The following is a 26,394-nucleotide window of genomic DNA, read 5'->3' on the forward strand; positions in this document are numbered from 1 at the left end:
ATACATTGGTAGAATTTTATCTCAGTTATTTGAAACTCTCTGTGGCAAACTGAGCTGTTGAAGCTAAAAATGTATTATTGTAAGCCACTTAATATTATGAATCATAATGTGGTTAAAATAGAGTCATGCATTAATTGATCATTTGTCCTCTATTTTCACTGCTCTGTTGCAGCAGATCATGATGCAGGGGTGGATCAGTGCCCATCGGAGGGCTCCATAGCCAGCCCTGTGGGCGGAGCCGGAGAGAGTGACCTGCTGACCTGCGGTCAATGTCAAACTAACTTCCCCCTGGGAGATATTCTAGTGTTTATCGAGCACAAAAGGAGACTGTGTCCCGGATCTAGCTCCTGTTTTGAAAAAAAACCGACTGACTGCGGCGGCTCCCCTTCCCCCAGACCGCCACGGACAGAAGTCTGCCGGAGGTCTGGACCGGTAGAGGTTGGGATCCAGGTCACTCCAAGAGAGGAGGAAAAACGACTGACACCCGCCAGAGGAATCTGCCCCAAGCAGGAGGGCGTCCCAACAGGTAGGTGTTTTACACCGAGGGCTGGAGGAGGGGAAGCTTTAATAGTCTGAAGCTTGGCAAATGACAAACACACACCCACACACACAAAAATATTTACTTATATACTTGAAATCAACCACACATGGCACGCAGAAAAAAAATGGTAGGCTGAATCATGTGCACGATTTATAAATCGAGAGAATGAATTAGTAAATTGTGCGCACGATTTAGCAAATCAAGGGAACAAAATAGTAATCGTTTGGACATTTTATTTATTTTTTCTTGCATGTCATATGCGGGGCTCTGTATGAAATAGATACAGTTATTAAATAAAAAAGTATTTGTGGAACTTAAAATTTGATATAGATAATAGTTTGAAAAATCAATTCATTTTCATCTGTTCATCCCACAAGTCTACTGTACGACTTGGAATATTGCAATTTGGGTACTTTTATGCTGCTTTATAGACCTTTTGGGATCTTTTTCTGAACAGCTCAGAAATTCAGCCTTGCTTTTCCTTTTGAAAAATATGAAAGATAATAACAATAATATGGAGCTGTGGTGATATGAGGATGCATAATCATTTTGGGGTGAACGGTTCATTTAAGTGTAGCTTTAAATGCACACTTTCTCTTTATTACAACACAAACTGTTCACCAGTTCTGACTGGATTGCTTCTTTCAAAAGGTCCTCTTCTTTTAACTCTTCCCTCCTTCAAGAGGGATTAACACCCCTTGCATAATTTTATTAGAGCAAGATGCAGCATCTCTCTCTCTCTCTCTCTCTCTCTCTCTCTCTCACTTTCTCTCATCTCTAAGTGAAACATAACAGCCATGAGTGCGCCAGCAGCTGAAACCAGTTCTCTAAGAGGAAAAAAACTCCAGAAATCCTCACCCGACGTGTTTGGGAGAAATATCATAGTATTAAGAAAAAAGGCTAAGAAAGCCCATTAAAATTCAAGTGCTAAGAGACATAGTGTGGGGATTAATGAAGAAGATTCCTCCTTTAGAGGGTTAAAGACTCAGTTTAGCATGTGGGCCCTGGAGGGGCCATATGTTATCTTCCAGCACAGTGCCGCCCACCGTCCTCTCAGCACACACAGCCTGGACAAGGAAATGCTTCACTTGCTAGTCAGGATATGACAAATAGAGACAATCAAACACATGCACACGTTTGCTGGCCTACGCTAGTCAGCAGGCTTCAGCCTTGTCAATACTTTCCTCTCTTTTTTTTTTTTGAAATATACAAGGTTATTAGTTTTCTGTATTTGTTTAAATGTGACCTTTCAAAGCTTTTAATCTTGAGTTTTTTTTTTTTTTGTTTTTTTGTTTTTATCTGAAGTTTTTACTGAACAAGTTTTGCTTTAGTTTTGCTATGTTGACAGAAGTGGAGAAGCCGTCAAGGTTATCCACAGAAATGCAGGGCGGGAAGGTGCTTTAGGCTTGAATTAAATATTTCCAGAGCATGAAAGCTTTGCTCAACACATTAGATTGCCACTTAACTGTCTTAAGTTGCAGCCAAATTAGATTATATTTAATAGGGGCTAATTAAATACAATATGGAGCTATGGCAGCCTAGAGGCAAAGCCATGCATGCTCTGGGCCAAAACGCCAAACCTGATGGGTGTGCGTTAACCCCTTCATATCTCAGTGGAACTGTTTTAATTAATGCTAGAATTGTGCTTCTGTTCAAAAGTAGTTTTAGTAGTTTTCGTTAAAACATAGCTGACAGAAAAAGACATTTTGAAAATGTTGTCATTGTTTAATATTGTATTGCAAATGGCACGTGTTGAAAAATCTGAAATTGAATTGAATCTTTAGGCACTTGCAGGTTCTGATATGATTCCGATTCTGGGAATTTGTATTTTTTTATTATTAATGAACGAGTTTACTGACTTTGAATGTCACATTTATGCATGCATTTTTATTAAATTACTTTTAAATACATAAATATTTAAAATCAGTAATGACAAATTAATATTTTTTTAAAATTAAGAATTCTTAATTAAATTAACTTAATTATTAATTAACTAAACACAGCTTTAAAACGTTCACACATGCAATAGATAACTGATGGGATATTTGTATGTGCAAATAGGATTTGAGAAGATTTTCAGTAAACTTTCTGTCTGTCCTTCACACAAAAAATATTGTTTTTAAATTAAATTTTTAAATTTTTAGTTTTACAGTGTGTGACTCATATAGATTTATTTTTGGAGCAACAAACCCAATTCACTTTATTTTGGAAAAAGGCAGCATGAACATTCTGCTAAATATCTCTTTTGCTGTTCTATGGAAGAAAAATAACTGAGCAAAGCACCAAAAATGAAAGCCTCGTTTAAGCAATCAGTCATATTAATTGACTGCTACATGTACTTACTATAGAGTCATGGTTAGGGCTAGGGTAAGGTTACACATGTATGTGTAACGAAATCACATTAAATATTGTTACCCTTTTTTATTTAATTTTTTTACTGTTTTTAAATTCTGTTACTTAATACTCACATATTTATTCCTATGTCAAAAAAGTTAATTTTCTCTGTTCCTCTAATATAGAAGATTCTGACATTTGAAATGTTTCAAACTAGCTACTAGTTACTTTTCATGCTAGGATTATTTTCATTAGATAATAGTTGATTTGGGATTTGATGATATGAGATTCATACGTCTGCTGTGCTGAATCATTAACAGGACGCCAATATGTACCGTATTCAAGGGAAGTGCCAGTTACCTGCAGTTTTTAATGATATGCCTCCATCAAGTGCATACCAGCATCATTCATGCTATTTTCAAATCTTATCCCTCATATGTGAAACTGCCCTTAGTTTCTAATCAATCACTGAACTATCTAGCTAATCATACTCCATGAACGCGGCAGAAAGTGTCCCGCATCATGCGTTTGTCCTTTCCAACGCTCCTCTAATCACCTAGCATGCGCTCATTTAAATATTAGAGTAGGCTTTAATCATGGAAAGTAATCAGTGTCATGAATATTCATACCGTGCCGGTCTAACAGTCTCATTGTCTCACTCCTGTGCCAAATCGTGTCTTCCTGCCTCTCAGCTGTCTGCTCTGATGGCCCCAGTCTGGCTTCAATGGAAAGAAGTTTAAAATAAATACACTATTCACACATGATCCTTAAAGAACAATGTGTGTGTCAGTGTGTGTGTGTTGTTGTGAGAGAGTTTCTAAAGATGGGAGACTGATCCCTGTTCCAAGTGATAAAAATTTGCACAGCGGCTCAAGAAGATGCCATTTGCATAATGACTTTGTAGTTTTGCATTAATTAAATTTGCATATGAAACTGCGTTAATTACCTCTGATCATCTGTTTTCACGTTGCAGCATTTGATGTCCAGCATTCGGGTTGTGGTTAGGGGTTACTGTGACACACTGTTTCAGACTGTGTGTGTGTGTGTGTGTATGTGTGTGTCAGAGGCTGAAGCAGAATAGAAAGTGAATTTGATGAGTCAGTTTCACTGTCCTTTTTCCTCTCTTTTGTGTCCAAACTCTTGCTAATATCCTGGCATATGAAAACAGCTCGTCTGAATACTGTAGTTAAAAGAGAAGAAATGTTTTTGAAGTTCAGAGAATACATTGTTTTTTCTAAACACAAAGTGTCTTTAGCAAGTTCACGGACAGCCTTTGAATTTCATGAAGTTACCGTCTTAAGTACTCATTTTGCAAATGCACAAATTATCAGGTGCTCTTTGTTTCTGAACATCTTTATGCAAAATGAACCACAGATCCAGAAGTGCAGTGAAACATTGTTTTCACACGTTTACACCATTAATTATATTATGGTTATCCTGTATCCTTTTATCCAAACTGATTTAGTATTAAAATGTATTTTTAGTGTACGTCAATATTACTTCAGTGTGTTTGCTATAGGACCCATATTATATGTTGGACAAAATAATTACAGTACACAATTAAATAAACAAGTCAAAAAAGCTGTACTTAAAATCTGTACAGAAAAAAAAATTAGCAATTTTATAAATGCATAAGCAAACCACAGAATAGTGATTTACAGTCGTTATAGTTTGGGTGTTTGCTTTATAAATGTAAATTTCATTTTGATGGTTTCTTTCTCTCGGCAGCCAATAATTCACTGCTAAAAGCACATTGTGGTCACACACACCATATTTATCCTCTTTATGAATGGAAAAGAGTATTTAATGTCATCTGTTTCATATTTTCTTTTCTTTGTAAATGGTTTTCAAACATGTCACACGACCTGTCCTTGTGTTTTATTGGACACACATTCTTTGCCATTAAAGTAAAAGAAAAAAAGAATATTCACCCTTTCACGTCAGTTTTTATGCATTGTTTTTATGCAAGTACGCATTCAGACGTAGCTGCATTTTGTTATGTGCATTTAGATTTGTTTTTGCCCTACTCTCTGCAACCTTATCCAAACAGATCTGTGACCCATTTTTGGGTTACCACACACCAGCTGAGAACACTGTTAAAAATTAAGATCAATTCATTTTCAATTCAGCAAATTCAACAGCAGTAAATTCTCTACTCCGATTTAAATTAAAACCAGTACATCTTCGTCAGATAATGTTACAGCCATAATTAATAATACATTTTCTAAGTCTACAGACAAATAGTAGGAAAACATACCATAGTATAGTTTGATGTCCTTTAAAGCACTATGTAAATACCATGGCATATGAACTACTGTAGCATTCAGCCAGTGTGTATGTATGAAGTACCGCCATAGTACTTAAATGTTGACTTAAAATTGCAGTTAAAACCAAATTGGACTAGATCTCTCTATAATGTTTGTTGGATAGTCTTCTGTAGAGTTTCAGTCTCTCTGACCTCTAGCAATTAAAACTCAAAGCCACCATGCCTGGCACTTAACAGAACCCATACCCATGATCCCTTGCGACACCCTAACTATGCCAGCATATCTGTTGAAGGGTGCCTGTGGTTAGAGCCTCTGAGATTTCGGGCTGGCTTATTTTTGGGATCCGTCCAAACGAGACCACCCCGTCACAGTCTGATTGGTGCTGTCTACCGGCAGGGGTCAACCTGGTCCATGTTGGATGCATTAAAGAGCAGGACAGCGCTGCATGTGCGCTCCATGCCGAGCCCTGGTGGAAAGAGTTAAAGTCTCCCACATGAAGGCATCAAACGCTCCACATACCACTTTATTGTAGTCATATGGCAGCAGATTTGATATTTTTCCTTCCACAGCAGGGAATAAAACTCGCCACTAATTTGGACTGTGAGTGTCGCCACTAAATTTAAGCATGTGCTGATGGTGTTGACCAGATGTGTAATGCTTTTTTCCCGTCTTCCTCTCTGTCTCACTATCGCTCTTTTGTCAAATTAGCCTATGACTGAATTCAAGTAAAATATTTAAGAAGAAATTGCAAGGATGTTGAGATGATATGACAATGGTTCAGGTTGGGTATAATCAGCACACAGTCTCCGTTCACAGTAAATGAACCAAGGTTCTCTGAGATGCTGAAATACCATATAATGAGCTGAATGTATAAATGAACACAGTGCTGAAATAGGTTTCCGTTTGGGTTTTTTCCAAATCGTTCAATCCTAAAATTATGGAGTAATTGTTCAATAAAAATGTAATCATTAAATTTTCAATTATTTTTAGGTTCGATGCAGAAATCACACCAAACATCACCCAATCATTTGTTAAATATAGCTAATATACTTGAAAATATATTTCCAAATATAGCTAGTCAGCTAGCTATATCTTCTTCATTTTTTTTCTTATGGCAGCATATGATGCATAAAAACAAAAATGTCAGTTTTTTTATTTTTTATATAGTGCAGCCCTAGTGATCTCCCGTCCTGGCCAAGCTGGTGATTAGCTGATTGTACAGCAGGTCTTCCAGCCCGATCAAGTGTCCAAAATGTACTTCCTTCATTCCAAACCCCTCTAAAACCAGGCTGGAAAACTAATCTCAGGCTGTTTTTCTCAACAGTTTTTTCAGGTTTTATCAGATTACTCGTGGGATCTCTATCATTTTTTTTCTCCAGTCTTAATCAAAAAAAAGCAAAGCAAACAAATCTTAGTATATTTTATTTTCTTTCTCTCTCAGCACAACCCCATTTTTATCCACTTGACATTAGGATGGCTTTACCAGTAAGACATTACGATAGACTTGGCACTGCAGGGTGAGAAAGTGTTTGCGTGGAGAGATATTTGCCAAACACTGACTAGTGTGTCACAATAAGCCAGCCAAGCCACACACATGCTGATGCCCAAAGGAGAAGGCTCTTCTGGCGGCTGTCTCATTCAGACTGTGAAGGATTCTGGGTTACGACTCTCTCAAACCTGCAACATGTGCGTGCATTGAATTATACTGCAGTAAACTGCAGTGTTTTCGACAGTTGCTGTGGTTGAGTGTCAGAGTTTGGTGGCAAATGTCTGTCATTGTGTATGGAGTCCTGCTGGGTGGCACCATAAAAGTAAAGTAGTTCTAATACAACTCGACTTTTTTTCTCAGTCCGTCTGTTTTTTATAGTATAATAATGGTGGGAGTTCACTGGGAACGAATTGTGCCCACTGATAATTTTGTTTATTTGCATGTGCTGTCTGTGTTTTTTTCAGCACCTAATACACTAAAAGAATAATGCAAATCAAGTAATGCATGAAAATCATTCGACAAAAATTGCTCAAAACAGTTTGCACGCTACAGTTCATCTTGTAGGTCAGTTTACAGCAGACTACTACTTTTTGGCATACTTTATTTGTACTACACAAGGTCACACTGCCGATGGATCCCTTTATTACTGTTTGATTCTCCTGCTAATTATTTTTGCACCATAAAAACAAGGGGAAAAATCACAATGTTTTTCATGGCCTATATGGTCTGTATTTTACAGTATGTTAATGCTGTTTTTAAAATAAAGTGGGGATTCAGTGAGAACAAATTGTGGCCATTAATTACATTGCTTATTTAATTTAATATAATATACAAGCCAGTTTGCATCTTGCAAATTCATAATCTTAAAGGTTGGTTTGCTGCAGACTACTGCATTCTGCCAATTTTAACCATTTGTGTCTTAGCCTGCGATCACACTCACTTATTATTATAATTTTTTTATTAGCTGTCTTGTTTGTTCTGTTCCCATCTCAAAAATCAGCAGCGAGTACTTGAACATGAATGTAGTACTCCAAAATAAGGGGAGGGGGCTGCTCTGCCATGTTGATAGTGGTTGATGACATTACAGGCTGAAGATTTGCAGGGTTAGAGCTGCCTTGATAATTCAGTATTATACCCTCCCTGGAAGCCCACTGAATGAATAAACCCTCGATCTTATCAGTTTTTATTCATGCCAGTGAGGGCTTGTTCTTGCATGTAGTGTGCGGCAGATGTGGCCCTCCCGGTATGTTTGCTAAAGGCATTGGCGAGATGAAAGACTGTTCTTAACCATAAGCTATGTGGGGATCTGTGCCAAAAGCTGAAAACGCATCATTGTGAAAACAGCCCTGGGAGAAGCTGATCTCCCCCAGCAGAGGATGAAGAGGGCTTCAGCGGAGGGCTGAGAGCGAGATGACACACGATGGAGAACCCGGCACTCTCTCTTTTACCTTAGACTTGTTCTAATAAATAAGACTGGCATGGAGTAGTCAACGTCACTGTTGTCAATCAGTATATAACTGTTGATACGAAAACTGTAGATACGTTTCTTCTTACTCTACATACTTCTTCATTGCTTTGAGTATGTAATAAAATAAAAAATAAAATAATTAAAAATAGATTTACATTATAATGCACAGTATATGGAATATGTAAAAGAAGAAAGTTCTACTGTTTAAACAAAAAAGTAGATTTCTGGGAGGCTGGTTGGATAGCTGGTTTAAAAAGTCCAAGAGCAGATCTCAGGGACTAAGAACTTTGGATTTTAATGATAAGTTGGATATTAGATTAGAAGTTTGTGTGTGTGGTCTGAAACTGGGTTGGATAAACATGTGGTATTAAGTATAAATAAGAATTATAATACACATACTACAATTTTGAACATTTGTCCTGAGATAAAAAGAGAAAGTATTTCTTTTTCAATGTGAAAATTAGAACTTACTGCATTATAATTTATTTTAGTGTTGATGCATGTTATAAAAAGTATAAAAAAACGTATAATAATGTTTAAACATAGTATTTAAAAATAGAAGATACTGTAGTTTGTAGTACAAAGTATTCATTTGGAATGTTTTTCCATTGTACAAAGATATAAGAACTTATATGTATTATTAAAATAAGTTTGTATTAAAATATGTATTTAAAAAAAAGCATAATTAAAATGTTAAAAAGATTAAAAAGAGAGTGCTTTTTAAGATATAGTGCTTCTGAATAGGTTGAATTTGGGATAATCTAGTGCTATTTCTTGAAATTGCTGCTAGATGATCGAAATACTGTTCATATATATTTATAATGTATTATGTTAAATGTACATTCTGATCACAGCATAAAATCAATTAAATATCCAAAATAAACCAACTAAATATCTTATACTGGCTTATAGCGATAAATTAAAAGAATACTAGGACACACTGTCACATCATGAAACATAATCCAGGCACATGCTAATTCTAAGCTTGCTTATTTAGAATGCATAGTATGCATCCTAACCTTTAACCTTAGACTACATGCTTTTGATTTTACATCTGAGTTTGCGGTCACCTGTACCTGTGCCAAGGATTATGGGTATTCATTGATCTTCGCACCAGTCAGAGTGCTGCAGCATTGGTCCTGCTGAGTGCAACAGAAGTGAAACCCATTCACATGACTGGCATATGTCACAGATCCAGCGCACATAAGGCATCTAAGGAGCTGTTTTACAGGGCTCTGATTGTTTTGGAAACCGCGCTAGGGCCTGGGGATTTTTACAGTGAGCTTTAAATGGGTATCGAAGCCTGGGCCCAGCTGGGGACCATTATAATAAACGTTATCCAAAAAATACCAGGGCAATTATTTCACATACGGGATAGTTCTTTATAGTTTTTTGCTTCCCCTGCTCACACACATGTAAGAAGTCAGGCTTAGCAATGTTCAGTTAGCCCCTGATGGTAAATAGTGTAACTACTTTATTCTGCTGCCAAAAACATCTTTATCCATTGACATCCAATCAAAAGTAGCCGTGTATTCTGATGAAATGCAATGGCATCCGCCAATCAGCACAGTCTGGACACCATTTTCCTGTGGCTCCAGAGTAATTACACATCTAAGTATTTGTGTCTTATTTTCCAGTATGGTCACACTTTAGTTTGGGAAGCAATTCTCACTATTAATTACGACTTTTGCCTCAATAAACTCCTAATTACTGCTTAATAGTAAGGTAGTTGATACATTTAAGTATAGGGTAGGATTAAGGGATCTAAAATATGGTCATGCAGAATAGGTCATTAATATGTGCTTTATATGTACTAATGATCAGCCAATATGCTAATAATGTGCATGCTAATAAGAAAGTATTTAATAGTGAGAGTTGGTCCCTAAACTAAATTGTTACCTCCAGCACAAACATCTAAAATCTAAATACATTTACTTGAGTACCAAAATTACTTAAAATATAAAGTCTTGCTTTCTGAAACATAGAGTTTATGTTTGAAACAATAAGAAGGAGAAAAAAATCTGCCAATGGGGTAATAAAAATAAACTTAATTTAAAGGGAAAAGGTTTTTCTTTTGCTTTTTTTCTTTTTTTTTACCCCCATTCAAACTGTGCACTTCTGTGCACATCCTGCACCAGCCAAACAGAGATGAATGAGTATGTTAATTGTTATTTTTGTCTATCGATCTTTGTGTCTTGTAACATAAAAATGAAATAATCTAAAGGGTAAAACTTAAAACTTAACGCAAGATTATTTTAATTTCGTCTCATGTCAAGCTATTATCAGTTACTGCTGGATATGCGGATGAGAGAATTGATTGTGATCCAGGGTATGATTGCGATGACATGGAACAATGTTTGCTTTGAACTGGTCCCTCAATGTCCCCCTATTTGCTTTTTTCACTCCACCCCGCTGGCTTTTCCACGTCTCCCTTCAGCCGCTAGCACCAGTGTCATCCATCAAGTTCCTGCAGCTCTTCTTTAAGGCTTTTTCACGCCAGATCTTAACACAGTGACGCACGCTCCAGGCTATGATTCAGACTAGTTGCATTGCCACAAAATGTTGTGCTAATGCACTTCTCTCTGGTCTCACCGAGCCAAGAGTCATAGCTCTTACTGACAGAGAAGTCTTTCCAGTTGTTTTTCACTGTCCTTTCCCGTCTGCACCGTAGGACGTCTTCGCTCTGGCAGTATCAGATGATGACAGGGCACTCTAGGTTGGCATGTGTTTTCATTTAGACGGTTATGCTACCCTTGGCTGGCCTGTTTCTTCATGAGACAGGTAGTGAGCATGCAGGAGGAAGTAGAAGTCTGATGTATAGGACGGGAGGCTCATGCTGGTAAAAATGGTTTTATTAAGTGTCTTTTCTCTTGTTTTGCAGTTTTTTTTTCAAGTGTCCTGCAAAATTCACAGGTAAAATATAACAGGACCGGATGTGACAGAATACAATGACCGATATAAGAATAATGCCAATGAAAAAAAGCTATAATTGCTCTCCAAACAGTTTTTTTTAATGGATCATTTAATTATATTGAAGTGAAGTGTAATACAAAACGAAGTAGAAACTGCCAGAACAAGCGCCTCATCCATTGTGGATCTTGTTACAAAGCTCCGCCCACATAGAGGTAATTGATGAACCAAGAGGCTTGCCATTGGTCGTGCTGCAAAATTCACATAGGGAAATAATTTCAAAACCAGAGTCAAGTGGAACACTTCACCACGCTGAGTTACACTGAAATGACTGGCTTTTTCTCACATTATTTTTACCAAGCCTCATCAGGACTGCCATTTTTGTCCTGCTGAATACTTGCTTTATCTCTTCTACAATGTGATTGCTTTAAATTTCTACTATGGCATTGATAGCTAAAAGATTTTTGCTTGCATCCACACCATTGGGTGTCAGTATAAGCACCAGGGGACTGTCAAATCAGTGCAAATGGATCCTTAATACATTTAAATAACGTGAATTTACTTTAAAAGTAATGTTTACATATTTTTACTGGAAAACAAGAAAAAAAAATTGGGATTAGGAAAATATTTTTTTCTCTCTGCAGTACAGTGCAGACTCCTAGAAATTAAGGCCCTTTAACCCGAACAGGTAAATAAGGATTTTGTGTCTATGAATTAATTTTTACTGGGATCTAGATGTTTTCTTTGTTTGTTTGTGACAGTGGCTGAGAAAATATGAGTTTGTTTGTTTAAGCGTGGCTGTGTCTTTTGTGTGTACATGCATCAATATGCTTCAATATGCATCGATAAGCAATATGTGTGTGTGCAGTGAGAGCGCAGTTGCTTCTCTTTTAAAGGCAGTTTGTGATGTCCCTCCTCTGTGTTCCTGCAGATGGAGACAGATTGGAATGGTTACTGCACCAGGCCTGCTTTCACTTAGACAAGAGACAGCCATGTGTGTATGAATGAGTGTGTGCCTGCCATAACCACTATTCAGGGCTTCATATGGCTTCTTTACACACAAAGTTTTTCCACTGTAGAATGGGAGTCTTGTCATATACAGTTGTCTGTCCTCATTATTTCCAGGAATCACAGATAACTCTAATTCACCAGAGCAGTGAACTATAAGAGGATAATGGGTAAAAAAGGACTACAGTGAAACTGATAAATTATTAGTCAGTTCAGTATTGCCATAGCAAGGCTTTTACACTACACACCTGGCTCGTGATTATTAAGCTTGGTGTCTTATTAAGCCAACAAACATTTGCACCACAAAAATCATTAAGGCCTTTCGTACCACAGGAACCTTTTCATAGTACCAGAACTAATTGTAGAACTTTCCACTTTTGGCTGTTTTCGCACCGCCGGAACTGGGTGCGGTTTTAGTACCGGACTGCCTTTTTTGAGAACCAAATTAGCTCCTACTCCAGAGCAGGGTCTAACCAACACAACTGGTACTACACATGACGTAAGTATACATTGATTGGCCAGATGCGTTCGAAAACGCCCTCACCCGCTATGATTTAAAACGCTGTATAAATATACTGTAAACATTGTGTCAACTTATTTCGCAAGTATGATGAACAGCAATACATTGGCGGACGCTGAAGTGCAGGCACTTGTAGCAAATGTAGCACTGCAAATTTTCTTAGTCTTCCTTTCCGTTCTTTCAATCGCTTTACGTATACATTGACATTCCATGTCCATTATGGTGAAACCCTAAGACAAAAACACAGCTCCGATCACAGCGTCCTCCGTCCTCCTGTTGTTAACGTTGTTCTTTGTTAACGTTGTTGAACTGTGCGCACAAGTGACATCGCTGTTGCCCGGTTTACATCACTTCCTAGTACACACTGTCGGTGCGAATGCAACCCTTTAAATGGTACTGGGAAATAGTTATATAATAATCATCCCAGTACTTTAGTACTGTCCGTTTAGTTCTGGAACTAAAGCGGTGCGAAAGGCCCTATTTTCTCAATCAGTGTGTTTGTTTTGTTTTATAAAATAACTATACCTAAAATGAATTTACTTGCGTATCAAAATTAGTAACTTAATGTAAGTTAATATCATGTTTTCAGGGAATATTGATATTTTTTAGCTCATTACTCTAAGCTCATTGAAAATGTTTTGAGCATGAACCTTTCTGGGCATTAATTTTTGCCAATGGGGTATTTATTAAAGCTGCAGTCCATAGGTTTAGCCTCTTTGTCGCCATCTCTGTTTAAAAACCAGGAATTGCAGTTGCCAGCAGAATTATCTATCTTGTGTGGGTTGTGAGTCGGCACAGCGCCAGCACGGATGAATCTAGTTTTCTGAAAAGTATGTGTGGCAGACTGGCAGTCAGTCACCGTACTGGTGTGGATATTTATTCTACTTCGCAATCACAGATTCTAGCCTATGTCTTGGATTATGACCAAATAAGAATTTTCACTGTATACTGCCAAGCATTACAATAAATCTTGCTACCGGTGGTGATTAAATCCAAAGATCGATTAGCTCATATCACATCAAACCATTAAAATTCTTATTACTGTTATACTTTATTCTCAAATGATTAATGGTAACAACTTCAGTATTGTTGACTATGAGTAGGAATGTGTATTAGTGTGTAGATTTCAATTCCTGCAAAGTCTAATCTAATTGTAATACTCTTCGAATTTTATGTTAAGAAATAATTTTAACCCAAAAAGCAAATTATGCAACTGGTTTTCTATAAAATACAAATCTTTGTAATCCCAGGCTATCTGAAATCAGAAGCACATTTATAACTGGAATATAATTTCATTTCATTCACATGTGTCTCATAAACACATATTACTTTCTGGATCTGCCATCACAATAATACATTTAATTATTCTGGCTGCTGTGAGAAAAAGGCTATAAACGATCTGTCACCTGCAGGATCCTCACATGCGATAGTCTACTAGCTGGGACAACTTATTTATGTTTAGAGCGGTGACATAATGACACATAACAATATTATAAGCTAACCGTTGTGAATCAGGCTAAAGTAAGGTGATAGTTTTGAACAATGGCTGGTTATCTACATGTACTTGCTCAAATAATGATTTCGGATAATTTTTAAACAAAAACCTATGGACTGCAGCTTTAATATAAAATACAATTATATTTCTCTATATATTTTCACACTTCACTGCAGGCTCTGGAATTTTACATGAAAATATCAGACTCCCCTCAGGAAACTGGTGTGGTGGTTTTGGCTCCAGCATGTGGTCTAGATTTCCACTCATCATCTTCCTGCTAGAATCATTTATTTCATTGTCATAATCATTTATCAAAGACAATATTATGGTCTGTCAAGGCTCACAGCTCTATCACTGGACAGTCACATCTATCATGAGGACTGAGAGAAATCCAGACAGACACAGAGAAACAGTAAAGAAAGGACAGACAGTCAAACATCTGTAAAATTTAAAGTTGTATTATGTCATTTTTAGGTGTTCAAATTCCTAAATCTTAACATGTATGGAGTCAGTCTGCAAGAGAAATGTAGAAAGTATAAACTATGGCATCATCAAAGCATGTTTGTTTTGACCATCCTATCCAACACTACATAGTAACTATGATTTAACCAATGGCATGAGCTTGAGGCGGGGCCATCTGTCTAACCATTTAATGACAGACAGGTATAGTGTACAGAAAACCTGTCGGAAAGCAGTCATTACTTTGCAGTTCCATTTGGTACCACTAGAGGCATAGAAATAGCACAGTTAACTTAAATTGACTTAAAAAATCTGAAATACTTCAAAAGTTTGTTAAAAAATGACAAATGATGGTACTATTCTATGGTACTCTTTCCATAGCAGGACAGAAATTGTTTATCTCCCTCACACCCTCACCCTCACACACATCTAAATCACATCACCGATCCCCTAGAGTGGGTTGGTAGCACAGCAGCAGAGTTGCACTACACAGAATGCTGCACCTCTGTGTTTCTCATTAGCATAGTGGTCTGGCCCCCTGATTAGCCACGATCATCACAAACAAGACATCAGAGATGCGAGGTGAGGCCCCACAAGCCCCTGGGAGCCCCAGATCACAGGCATGCTAACGAGGGCCCGCGTTACTGCGGTATGAGGTGTCAGCCTGGCTTGTGACAGGTGCACAGAGGGGACGTGGGGGGGGGGGGGGGTTGGTTTCGGAGGGGAGTTGTAGTCCCCATGGCATCACCTCGTCCTTTGTTTTCTATGCAAATCCACTGCTGTGGCTTTCAACAGCTAAGAATGTAGTGGGTTTGAGGGGCAGAGCTGTTAGACTGCCATGCCCGAGTTGTACACACATGCACATATGTTGTTCCACTGCAATTATAGAAGTGTGACATTATCGTATAAATTGTATGCATTTGCATGCACATGTAAATCCTTACACTGTGACATTATCAAGCAAGCTTCATGCATGTTTCATGCAGTTGTTTTTACATACACATACTGTAGATGCTCTTGACTTGTGACAAGTTCTGTGTATTTGCACATGCTCAAATTGCACACATTCGCACATGCACTTGTCTTTGCGATATCATGTGTTGCACACATTGTGCATGCATTTGCACACTCATATAATACCTTGCTTTGACACTAGTTTTACAAATTTCACATGCTCATATGTTCTTTCGTTGTGACATCTTAGAACAACTTAAATGCATTCGCACATGCACTTGTCTTTGTGATATGATTACCAAATGGGTTTCACACATTTGTTCATGCTCATGTCATCAAACAAGTTGCATGCATTGCATGCGCACATGCCCTTGTCTACACGATATTTTTACAAAATGTGTTGCACAGATTTGCACATGCATAGATGCCTTTGCATTGTCACAAGTTTTATACATTTGCACACACTCACATCATGAAATGAGTTGGACACATTGCACACATCTTTGCATTGTGACAATACGTTGCACACATTCATACGTTCACATCATTGCGATGTGACCATCAAAATTGTTGCACACATTTTCCCACATATATTTTTTAATCGTAACATAACGAAAGGAGTTTCACACATTTCCACACATGCATATATTTGCATTGTGGCATCATCAAACCAGTTTCACACATTCGCACATGCTCATATGTCCTTGCATTGCGACATTACCAAATGAGCTGCACATTATCGCACACACACATACTGTATGTCTTTGCATTGTGACAACATCAAACGAGTTTCAGCATCACGTTCACACATCATCACATGACTATTCCATTAGTCCAGCTTCAGTAAGTGATTGGTTCATGCTCGAGTAATGCCGGAGACAGCAGTAGCTAACGCTAATGTTGTTTCCCTTGTGAAACAGCAGTGCTTGCAAGTCTGCCAGATTTGTTCACAGATAATTAAAAAACACCCTTCAGCCCCTCCTCCTCACTCCTCTGTCACTGCATTCATTCTGTTAAAAGGAAATTAATTGCCACAAAATGTTGAAATCAACATATCTAAGCCCAGGTTGGAGGTCCCTGAGGATGGACTAATTGGCCGTGAGGTTTTGTAATACTAAACCCAAGAGGGTGGATAAGTTTAGTGTAAGACCCTCTCTGCGTGCACACGCTCGTGTGTCATTAATCACATTTCCTATACACACACACTTACAAAGACATGCACACAGACATCCTAGTACTGTTTAATGCAATGAGGACGCTGCTGCAGAGTTGTTAGCACCATGCACACCAACACCCAGCTCTGCAATATAAAAGCCACAACTCAATTTAGCTGTTTAACCTGTAATCCCAGCAATATTTATTGAAGTGCAAGAGGGAAGAAAATTAGGCTATTAGGCTCTTGCAATTGAATACACTGAGAGGAGAAAAGACACTCTGTTAACTGGCAGTTGACCTCTGCGGCCCGCAGCGAACGGTTTCATGGATGCGGACCGCTGTAATTACTGCAAATTGAATCACAGAGCGAACAGCGATGATTCCATAATGAGCACTTTTATTGGCTGGAGCTCTTTGCTGTGACATGGTCCTCCCAGGCCTCTGTAGTGTGACACACACACGCACACACACACACACACACAAACACACACACAGTAGGACCCAATGGACCATGATCAGATGCAGATTTGTGCTCCTGAGGTGCCTGATGGGTAATTTCACACCATCATGCCACACAAGCTGCTGTCACAAGACATGGATCTCTGATGGGTCATTAGCATATCTTAACTTATTCACTATGGGTTTTTCTCCCTCGTTCTGGCTTGTTTGGAAAGTTGATGAAATTTGTCTTTGGTCCTCATTAAGTCTGCTTGTCTGTTAGCTGACACGGTCCCTTAGTAACATATGGTGTTTTTTGTATGATGTGATAGGATGCAAATTGCAATAGCTCAAGCACACAGTAATGTAAGAGTGCGAGAGCACACACACAAATGCTCTATTGCACACTTTTTGTCCATTCCACATTATGCTGAGTCCTGTACTGCCATCAAAAGAATATGGGACATTAATATGGCTTTTTTGGAACTAGAGTTGGTTGTAGAATATGTCCATTGTTGATTTTATCCTGACTTTGGCTCCTTTCCTGGTAATCTAGTCATCTCTGCCACTTCTTTTCTCATGTCCCCTCAGTCTCCTCTCTGTAACTCTCTTAGCATCTAAAATCCATCCATTAAAAGGCCAGCCAAACACAGGCTGTGGACCTGCCATACACAACCACTTCCACTTTCAGTGTCCTTCACTTTTTTTAGGCAATATAATACTACGAACAAAAATGGTTAATATTCATAACTTTTTTCTTCAATGTGAAATCATGCACCTGACTGCATTGGCATGTATTTGCAAAGTGTATTTCACTGAAAATATCATATATCACACAAATGTAAATTTGTCAATAGCTAACTGTGCACCTGACTATGTCAGTGTATGGACCTGACAACATGATTCCCTTTCATTTTCTTTCTTTCTTAATCCTCTCATTCTCTTTCTTTTGCCAAGGAATTATCCCCATATGGAAAAAGTGAAGGGTGGGGGTGTTGGGGTGTTGAACGGGGAGACTTGCTGACATTAGCATTAGTACAATGCAATGTGGCCTGTGGGCGATACCTGCCATCTGCATTAGGCTCCAGCCCTCAGGGAGCTTCTCTGCTCTCACTAACCCCCTAGTGTGACTCAGATTCTGGGTGAGTCACATATAGGCAGATTCTCTTTGACACAGCTTTAGAGAGCAGCCGGCCCTGCCGCATGGTAGATAACCCGCTAGGCTATCAGAGAGCTCTTGTCTCCCCTCTTAGGGTGATGTAGTTTTCATTCAATCTTAGAAAATGGCTGTCGCCGCAGAACAATGTGATGTCTTTTACATGTTGCCTGTTTAATTTTTAAACAGAAATGATCCATGAACCTCACCATAGAGGACTCTTAGCTGTGATTACATTCAAAGCCATCACAGAGAACAAACAGATGCGCAAATGACATGGAAAGCTATTAAAGTGTGTTATCTCAACCTCCCCTCACACCAAATCAGAGCGTTTATAGCTAATGTGTATATATATTAATTCCGTACACTTGTTTTGTGTCTTCCAGGAAAAGATGAGCCCTCCAGTTACATCTGCACCACTTGTAAACAACCCTTTACCAGCGCATGGTTTTTGCTGCAGCATGCACAGAACACCCACGGGATACGCATCTACCTGGACACCCACCCTACTAGCTGCTCACTTATCCCTCGCATGGCCCTTCCTCCACCACTGGGGGCTGATGCCCTGCCCCGTTCCCCTCTAGCCAGCTTTCTGGGTGATGGCAGCAACCCTTTCCAACTGTTGCGTATGGGTGCCCCACTGCTACGAGATCCTCCACCACCTGGATACATTGAAACCCGCTTGCCATCTACCCCGCCCTTTGTAAGCCCTCCACCACCCCGACATCCTCTCGAACGCCTTTGCCCTGAGGAAATGGGTCTCTTGTCCCAGCATCCAAGTGCTTTTGAGCGTGTGATGCGGCTGACACCCATGGGCATTGAACCATCCATGGGCTTCTCTCAGCGCCTTCGTGAATTGGCAGGCAGCAACAATAATGGTGGTCCAACTCCCCCTCTTTCACCTAACCGTGTGCCCCCCATGCATCGGCTTCTCAGTCCCACTCTTTTCCAGCATGGTTCCAAACCTCTACCTTTTTTAACCACACCCTCACAGCCACCATCAGTTCCATCAAGAGGCAATTCCTCATCACCGTTAAATCATGTTGGGAAAGCCAAGTCCTGTGAGTTTTGTGGCAAGACTTTCAAGTTCCAAAGCAACTTGATTGTGCACAGACGTAGCCACACTGGCGAAAGACCCTATAAGTGTCATCTCTGTGACCATGCATGTTCGCAGGCCAGCAAGCTAAAGCGTCACATGAAGACACACATGCACAAATCAGGCTCCATGGGGAGTTCACCTGAGCAGGGAGGGCAAGACTCAGCTGGAGAGGGGCTTAAGAACAGTGAGGACAATGGCATGAGGGAGGGATTGGATAATGAGGAGGAGGAAGAAGAAGAAGAGGATGAAGAAGAGGAGGAGGAGGAGGAAGAAGAAGAGGAGCCACAGCAAAATGGGAGCAGGCCTGAGTCCAACCTGAGTATGGACTCGGAGTTGAGCAGAAATAGAGAGAATGGCCCAAGACCTTCCCCAGAAGAGAAACCAATGGCCACTGACAGAGTGACAGAAAGCCAATACAACAACCTTGACAATCACTTGAGACTGCCACTGGGCAGCAGGGCATGTAAGGAGATGCACACAGATTCAGCACCCAGGGAGACTGACAGAGACAGGGGGCCCATGGTGAATGGCAGAGGCTGTGGCCCGGAGGATTCCATCTCAGCGTTGTTCCACCGGAAGCCAATGCCTATTTCCAGCTCCAGCCTCACTGGGTCTTCCGCTAAGAGGATCAAGGTAGAGAAGGATGTGGAGCTGCCACAGGTGCCCATCATATCCCCTGAAAATGTATATTCTCAGTTGCTTGCTGGTTATGCTGCATCCCGCCACTTCATAAGGGAGCCCTTCCAGGGGTTTAACGACTCCAGGCAGTCACCTTTCGGCACTTCTTCCGAGCACTCTTCATCTGAGACAGGCAGCCTGCGTTTCTCCACCCCTCCGGGGGAAAACCTGGAAGGCGGTGGGATGTCAGGGCGAAGTGGCAGCAGTACACCTCACCTCCATCTGCGAGGTCCTGGGCCAGGGAGGCCACCCAGCTCCAAGGAGAGCAGACGGAGTGACACCTGTGAATACTGTGGTAAGGTGTTCAAGAACTGCAGTAATCTGACCGTGCATCGGCGCAGCCACACAGGTGAGAGGCCTTACAAGTGTGATCTGTGCAGCTACGCTTGTGCCCAGAGCAGCAAGCTTACCCGGCACATGAAGACCCATGGGCTGTTTGGCAAAGAGGTGTATCGCTGTGATATTTGCCACATGCCCTTTAGCGTGTACAGCACCCTGGAAAAACACATGAAGAAGTGGCATGGAGAGCATCTGCTGACCAATGACGTCAAACTTGAGCAGGCTGACAGAGCTTGAGACCACTTACCAATGCACTGCATTATGGGTTTAGCTGGATAGTCTTTTTTCTCGACTATATATTTTTTTTGGAGTGATTTTTATTTTATTTTTTAGTGAAAACAAACTGCCACCTGAGAATCAAGAACACAGGGAAATGCTTGTCTGTGGTTCTAAAACCCTTCTTGTATATCCCAGTAACTAACAGAGGAGTAGTCCATTTGGAATTCATGGAGCCTTTCTACTGTGCAATAATTTCTGTATTTATTGGATTATTTGTAATGATACATGGCATGTGCAGGTACATTATCGATGGGTTTCTAATGCATTCAGTTCCTAAAATTATATTTCTACACCCCATCTTATGATATGACAAATACTGAGATTTTGGCATTCAGCCAGTTTTGTGTTATAAACTAGTTTCCTCAAAGGCAACAAATGGGTAATTTCTGAAGAAGAGGTCAACTTCTAAAAATCTGAGAACGTTTTCATGTTGTCACTGTCGATGGCCCCACTCACCATGGGTTATATTCAGTAGACATATGTAAAGCACTGAATGTCACTTTGACAATAAAATATGAAACAGTTTTAAGGGGCAAAGAACCCAGGGATGTTTTAAGGCAGCTGAAAGGCAGTTTGACTGCATCTGAATGCTTTTCTGTTGACAACCTTTGAAATGAATGAGATGAAACTAAATGAAAGTTTATCAAACATGACATTTATGAGAACGATAACATGCAAATGACAACAAAAATGACTATATTTCCCCTACATTATTATGGTTCCAGTATATAAACATTGTTGAGGCCACCAGTGTTGAATTTTTAGGCTGACATTTCTTATAGCCCAGATTTTATTTTTAAAGATCAAAATCTTTGCATTCACTCAAATTGACATGCATGCCATTTATTTCAACCTCATCTATCCCTTAGTTATGTTTGAATGCTTTCCAAACCTTGTACAAGGTCAAATCCTTTCATATGTTAATGGTATTACATGTTTACTGTGCAGTCTTGAATAATTCAGCCTGGATTCACTTGTTAAGGGAAGCCATAAACTTGTTACATATCAAATGTGTATCATAAACTCATACAGAGTTTTTTTTTTTTACTCCTGTAAAAAAAAAAATAAAGGAATGTCTCCATTCTCAAATAAATATATCATGAAAGCATCAAATAGCTGCTATTTGGACACCAATATAAAAGCACAGGTGCTAACCTGTAGAAATCATTTGAGTAAACGCACACGCAGATCATTAAGCTGTAGCAGCATTATATGCACCATCCTGTGCGTTGTTGAAACTGCAATTACTGAATTGTGTCGGAGCTCTCTGGAAGCCCTTGGTGACTGCCTGTCCTCTAAAGGATCCTAGGATTAAATGATTTCCTCATTACAAACTCTGTTCCTACACACTGAATCACCTCAACCTCTCTTCTTTCATACTTCGTCAGCTCAAATTTACACCAAAGCCCTCGCCTTCACCCCACATACACCACTGTTTTCTATCTGCGTATTCGCTATTTACAACATCCTGCCATTTATGTTCATGGCTTTTTACAGTTTACATTTGATTTCTGACTTGAATAGAGAGTTGATTTAAAGCTACGGCTGCACATGTTGCCCGCTCAAAATCAGTCAGCAGATTACATCATAAAGAAATGTACAGCACAAGGGTGATAATTATTATATATGTTTTTTAAATATGGATGTGTAGTTTATCACCTACTTCAGATACTCAGCAAACTGGCAAACCACTTTTTGCGTAAATGACAGGAAGTGGCCATAACTTGAAAAATCAAGAGGAAATGTGTTGTAGTCAAGAAAGAATGTCGAACTGAAGTGCTACCAATGGCTTTCAGAGACAGACATAACCAGACAACACGGATGTGCCTCAAATTAATATTCAGCCTTTATTTTCTGATGTAGTTAAAATTTTTGCTATACAGCAGACAAAAGCAATCCATGAACAAACTAACTTGACCAGGATCATTCAAATTCATTAAGAGGGATCAAATCATAAGGATGACTGTTCATTTATTTGGGAAATGTAAAATGTGCTTCATTTTTAAGGGGAGATCTTAACGTATAGATTTGTTTGAGAAATGACTAAGCCATTTCTTTACTGATTTTTTTTTGTTGAATTATTGACAGTGGAGGTAAAACAGATAATTGGAATGAAAAAAAAGAATAACTATGACACTGTCTTTAAATGATGTTTACAGTGTTGAAGTATAAGAATACTGAGCTCTTCTGTATATGTGTTTTAAATACGACAAATGTTTTGTCCTCTGTTTTTCTACGATATTGAATATCATAGCAGGGTTTTCTCCTTTTTCCATTTGTTTCTTTCCCTCCCCTCCTTTTTTGGTGCAGGTATTTCCGAAAATTTCTATGGATATATGCGCGTGTATGTTTTGTTCATTGTTAAATACTCAATGTATTTGTAATTTCAGTGGCATTTTATGAAATGATGCAAAAAAATCTTTATATTTTGCAGTCCATTATGAAATCGTGAGTCTATTCAAATGTCTTGTCACTATATCTGTTCATAATTTAGCTAAGTCCATCCACAGCAGGATGTAAAAAAAATAAAAAAAATAAAAATGAAAACAAACAAGAAAATCATCTTTTGTGAATTATTTTACATCCAGGTCAATGTTTTGTTTGTGTTATATGATTGCACTGAGAATGAAAGTCATAATCATGTTAGTACTATATCATACAGTACCATTATATAGTCTTGAGCAACCAGCAAACACATTTTTTTTATTAAGTCTAAATGCATATCTAATTTTCCATTATAATCCACTTAAACTTGCAAGTTAAGCACAACAGGGCTGATTTGCAATTGACCTTTGACCCGAGCACTTCACTAATTTGTAAAACCTCCATCTTCACTGCACCTGCCCTTCCTCCTCTTTAGTCTAATCTTGTCTGACCTTTCTTGACCTCTCTCATCTTGTCTCATCCCTTCTTGTCTTTTGTTAGGCAGGTGGGTCTTTTGTAACTCCAACAGCATTTCATGCTGGGGAGGGGAAGCACTTAAAAAACCTCTTCATAGAACATTTACACTTGGCCAGTCACAGCATAGATGTTTTCTTGAAAGAGCCACTCATGTAGAGACCCCTGAGCTAAAAGCAGTCTGACCTAGAGATATTGTAAACAAACAATTGCTCCATAGTTCATTCATCCTCTGTTGTCTTGTTCATCCTTGAAGTTTAAGAAACATGTAGTGAATGTCCCTTTAAAGAAAGAGGGGTGAATATGTTTACAATGGAGCCGGACATCTGGGAGACATCTTCTGCCCGCAAACATCCCGATCCCAGCACGTCCCCCAGCAGCTTAAGAAGTCAGATTCCCAGAGCCTCATTCATGGCACCAGTTTCCCCTCGAGGTCTCACTTTTTTCAGACACTAATTATGACCAGCCGCACCAGTGAGCTGCCAAGTAGCTCTGACCATGTCCTCACATGAGCTGGTGTCATTGTTCAGATATGGTGCCCCATTTAAGGTCCCTTTTGGGCGTTTTTAATGGCAGGTCTCACTGCCATGGGAAGAGACATATCTCTCTATGGTGGTGAAGTAGCCCCTTATTTGTCAGTCCAAAATGACTAGGATCCAAATTGGTTGCACACAGAGAGAGTGGCAGGCAAATGAGGGGTCTGAACGAAGAGCGGTCGCAACAAACGGGGTGTCAGCAGGGGTTGCGGCTTGTGTCTTGACCATGCCTTGCGACCGCAGAGTCCTAGGTTTCCACCGGATGACAGGGAGTCTTCCCAGCAGTCCCCTGCTCTATTTATCCAGTTACTAATCTCCATTCCCCTGACCACTGCCCAGTCAAACTGCCTCCTGTGAGCAGGATGAGCCCATGAGGCAGACAAGACGGCAACCAGGAAAAATCTGCTCCCGCTGGCTTGCCGTGGGAATGAGAGGGAATGGACAGAATTTCTTAATAAAACAGAGATGCTCGGATGTGTGGTTATGCTGTGGCTATCCAGCAGCTGTGGGTTCTGAAAATCTGTCCACTGCAGAGATATGACCTAAAGGAACAAAGAGTTTGCGGTGTTAAAGACCATATATACCTACTTCCTGTCCTAGTTTAAGATGCAGGCCGTGCCACCGAAATGTCGTATGATGACACAAAGTTCTACATATTCCCCTCCCTTGTCTGTTTACAGTATGTATTAAATATTTTGGCTAGCATGCAGAATCATTTGCAGCTACCAATAAAAGATAAATATTTTTTTGGCATCTGTGTAGAACCTTCAGCATCATCAACATCCACTTTGCACAAAAAGGTTCTCAACTCAGGGTCTTTGGAAATATATGACCCTGTGTACATTTCTGAAAAACGAAACAAAAATGTATGTATATGTATGTACACATAAACAGCTTCTTATGTATGCTTTACTGTAGTAAACTTGCTCTTTAGCTCGCCTGGTATAGCATTGCAATGTGTAGCACTCAGGTACGGGTCAAGAGTGTTCTAGAGCCAAAACACATTTGACTTTGTAAACACTACTGGTTAGGTTTAGGGTAGGCATAAGGGTTGTGGTTATTTTAAAAGTGCTGAGAAACAAACTGTTAACAACACATTCAATTTAGCAAACATACCCACAGAAAAAGTAGCTTAACTTCAAATTGCTATTTCAACACTAAAACTATTTGGAATAGGGAGTAAAAGTACACTGCAGACAGACCAGTGATGTAGCAAGTTTTCATGCTAAACTGCTAAACGTAACTTGTTACTGGAAAAGCTAAAGAAAACTAGACTTAAATTAGTGTTGTCACTAGTTAGTTTTTCACTAACAGTACCTAAATGTAGTCTTTTAAAATGGTTAACTGCCATTGTTTTGTTTAGTTGCTAAGCTTGTGGGATGTACGTCACCCAAGAAAAGGGGAGTGAGGGTGTGAAACTATGTTGTTTCATTCACCATTGTATTGGATGGCATGCTGACACCCATTCTGCACAGTCCAATATTAATTTTCCCCTGCAGAACAACTCCATTTGTATAAATGAAATATGAGCTCAGGTCGTGCTGATACAAGCTCTGGAGATACTTGATGACACATTGGAATGGGGGAAACAGTGAAGCGTAGCTTGTATATAATAAAAAACCACACCTACGGTCTGAATAATTGCCACCACTCTCTCCAAGTTGCAGTAATTTGGATTCTTGTAGTCAGACCTCCCTGGAGCACCCAAATAAAGGTGAATTACTGAACGATTTAGACTGCCTGTTCTCTACCTCGGGGGTGTGGGTCAGTGTAATTGTTGACACTGGAGTCCGCGCATGTCCCGGTGAAATATGAAATCTTCTCATTTGATTTGTACAGTTATTATGTCGTAAAAGCAAACTGGCTGTGACTGCAGCCCCACCAGTCGAATTTGCTTTCATCAAGTGCAGACTGGCTTAATTACAGAGTACAAGATCAGCCATCTTTCAGTGCACAAGCCTCGTCTGTTGTTTTATTTTCAGAGCTGTATCGTTCCTCTGTTTGAAGCTAATCACTAGGTGATTGCGCTGTTCACAGCGGCTCGGGAGGAATTTTGACACAGAGAGCATCTGTGATCTCTTCTGCAGCTTTCAATGTTGGATAAACTTCTAGCCTTCCTCATGTTTTAGTGGTCAGGTCTTTCAAGTCATAGTGCATTTTAATGGAAGGAAGATACCGCAAATAAAATGGAAATGGGTCAGATATGCCATAAATCAGTGTCAATGCTGCATGTGAATAAGTGTCATTTTTTTCAAGGTTAAAATATGCAGAAACAAGTACAAATAAGACATTTCTAGATTAAGCTGCCCTAAAAAATATAAATTTGCAGATAAATTTGCTGCATTATGAAATTTAATAAGGCAGATAATTT

The 26,394-nt window shown here is 39.4% G+C and overlaps 1 protein-coding gene across 3 annotated transcripts in view; it reads left to right on the plus strand.

Moving 5' to 3' along the window:
• bcl11bb (BCL11 transcription factor B b) overlaps positions 1–23,130 on the plus strand; it is a 29,976-nt gene extending 6,846 nt beyond the window's left edge. The window contains exons 2-3 of one of the 3 annotated variants that reach the window (XM_059499084.1): positions 173–526; positions 18,581–23,130. In XM_059499084.1, coding sequence (XP_059355067.1) covers positions 173–526; positions 18,581–20,547 — 2,321 coding nt within the window. In that variant the 3' untranslated portion in view covers positions 20,548–23,130. The remainder of the gene's footprint in view (positions 1–172; positions 527–18,580) is intronic. The other 2 variants (XM_059499085.1, XM_059499086.1) reach the window with 2 other exon arrangements.
• Positions 23,131–26,394: the final 3,264 nt, after the last annotated feature.

The sequence above is a fragment of the Carassius carassius genome, chromosome 18 (assembly GCF_963082965.1).
Source record: "Carassius carassius chromosome 18, fCarCar2.1, whole genome shotgun sequence".
NCBI classification, from domain to species: Eukaryota; Metazoa; Chordata; class Actinopteri; order Cypriniformes; family Cyprinidae; genus Carassius; species Carassius carassius.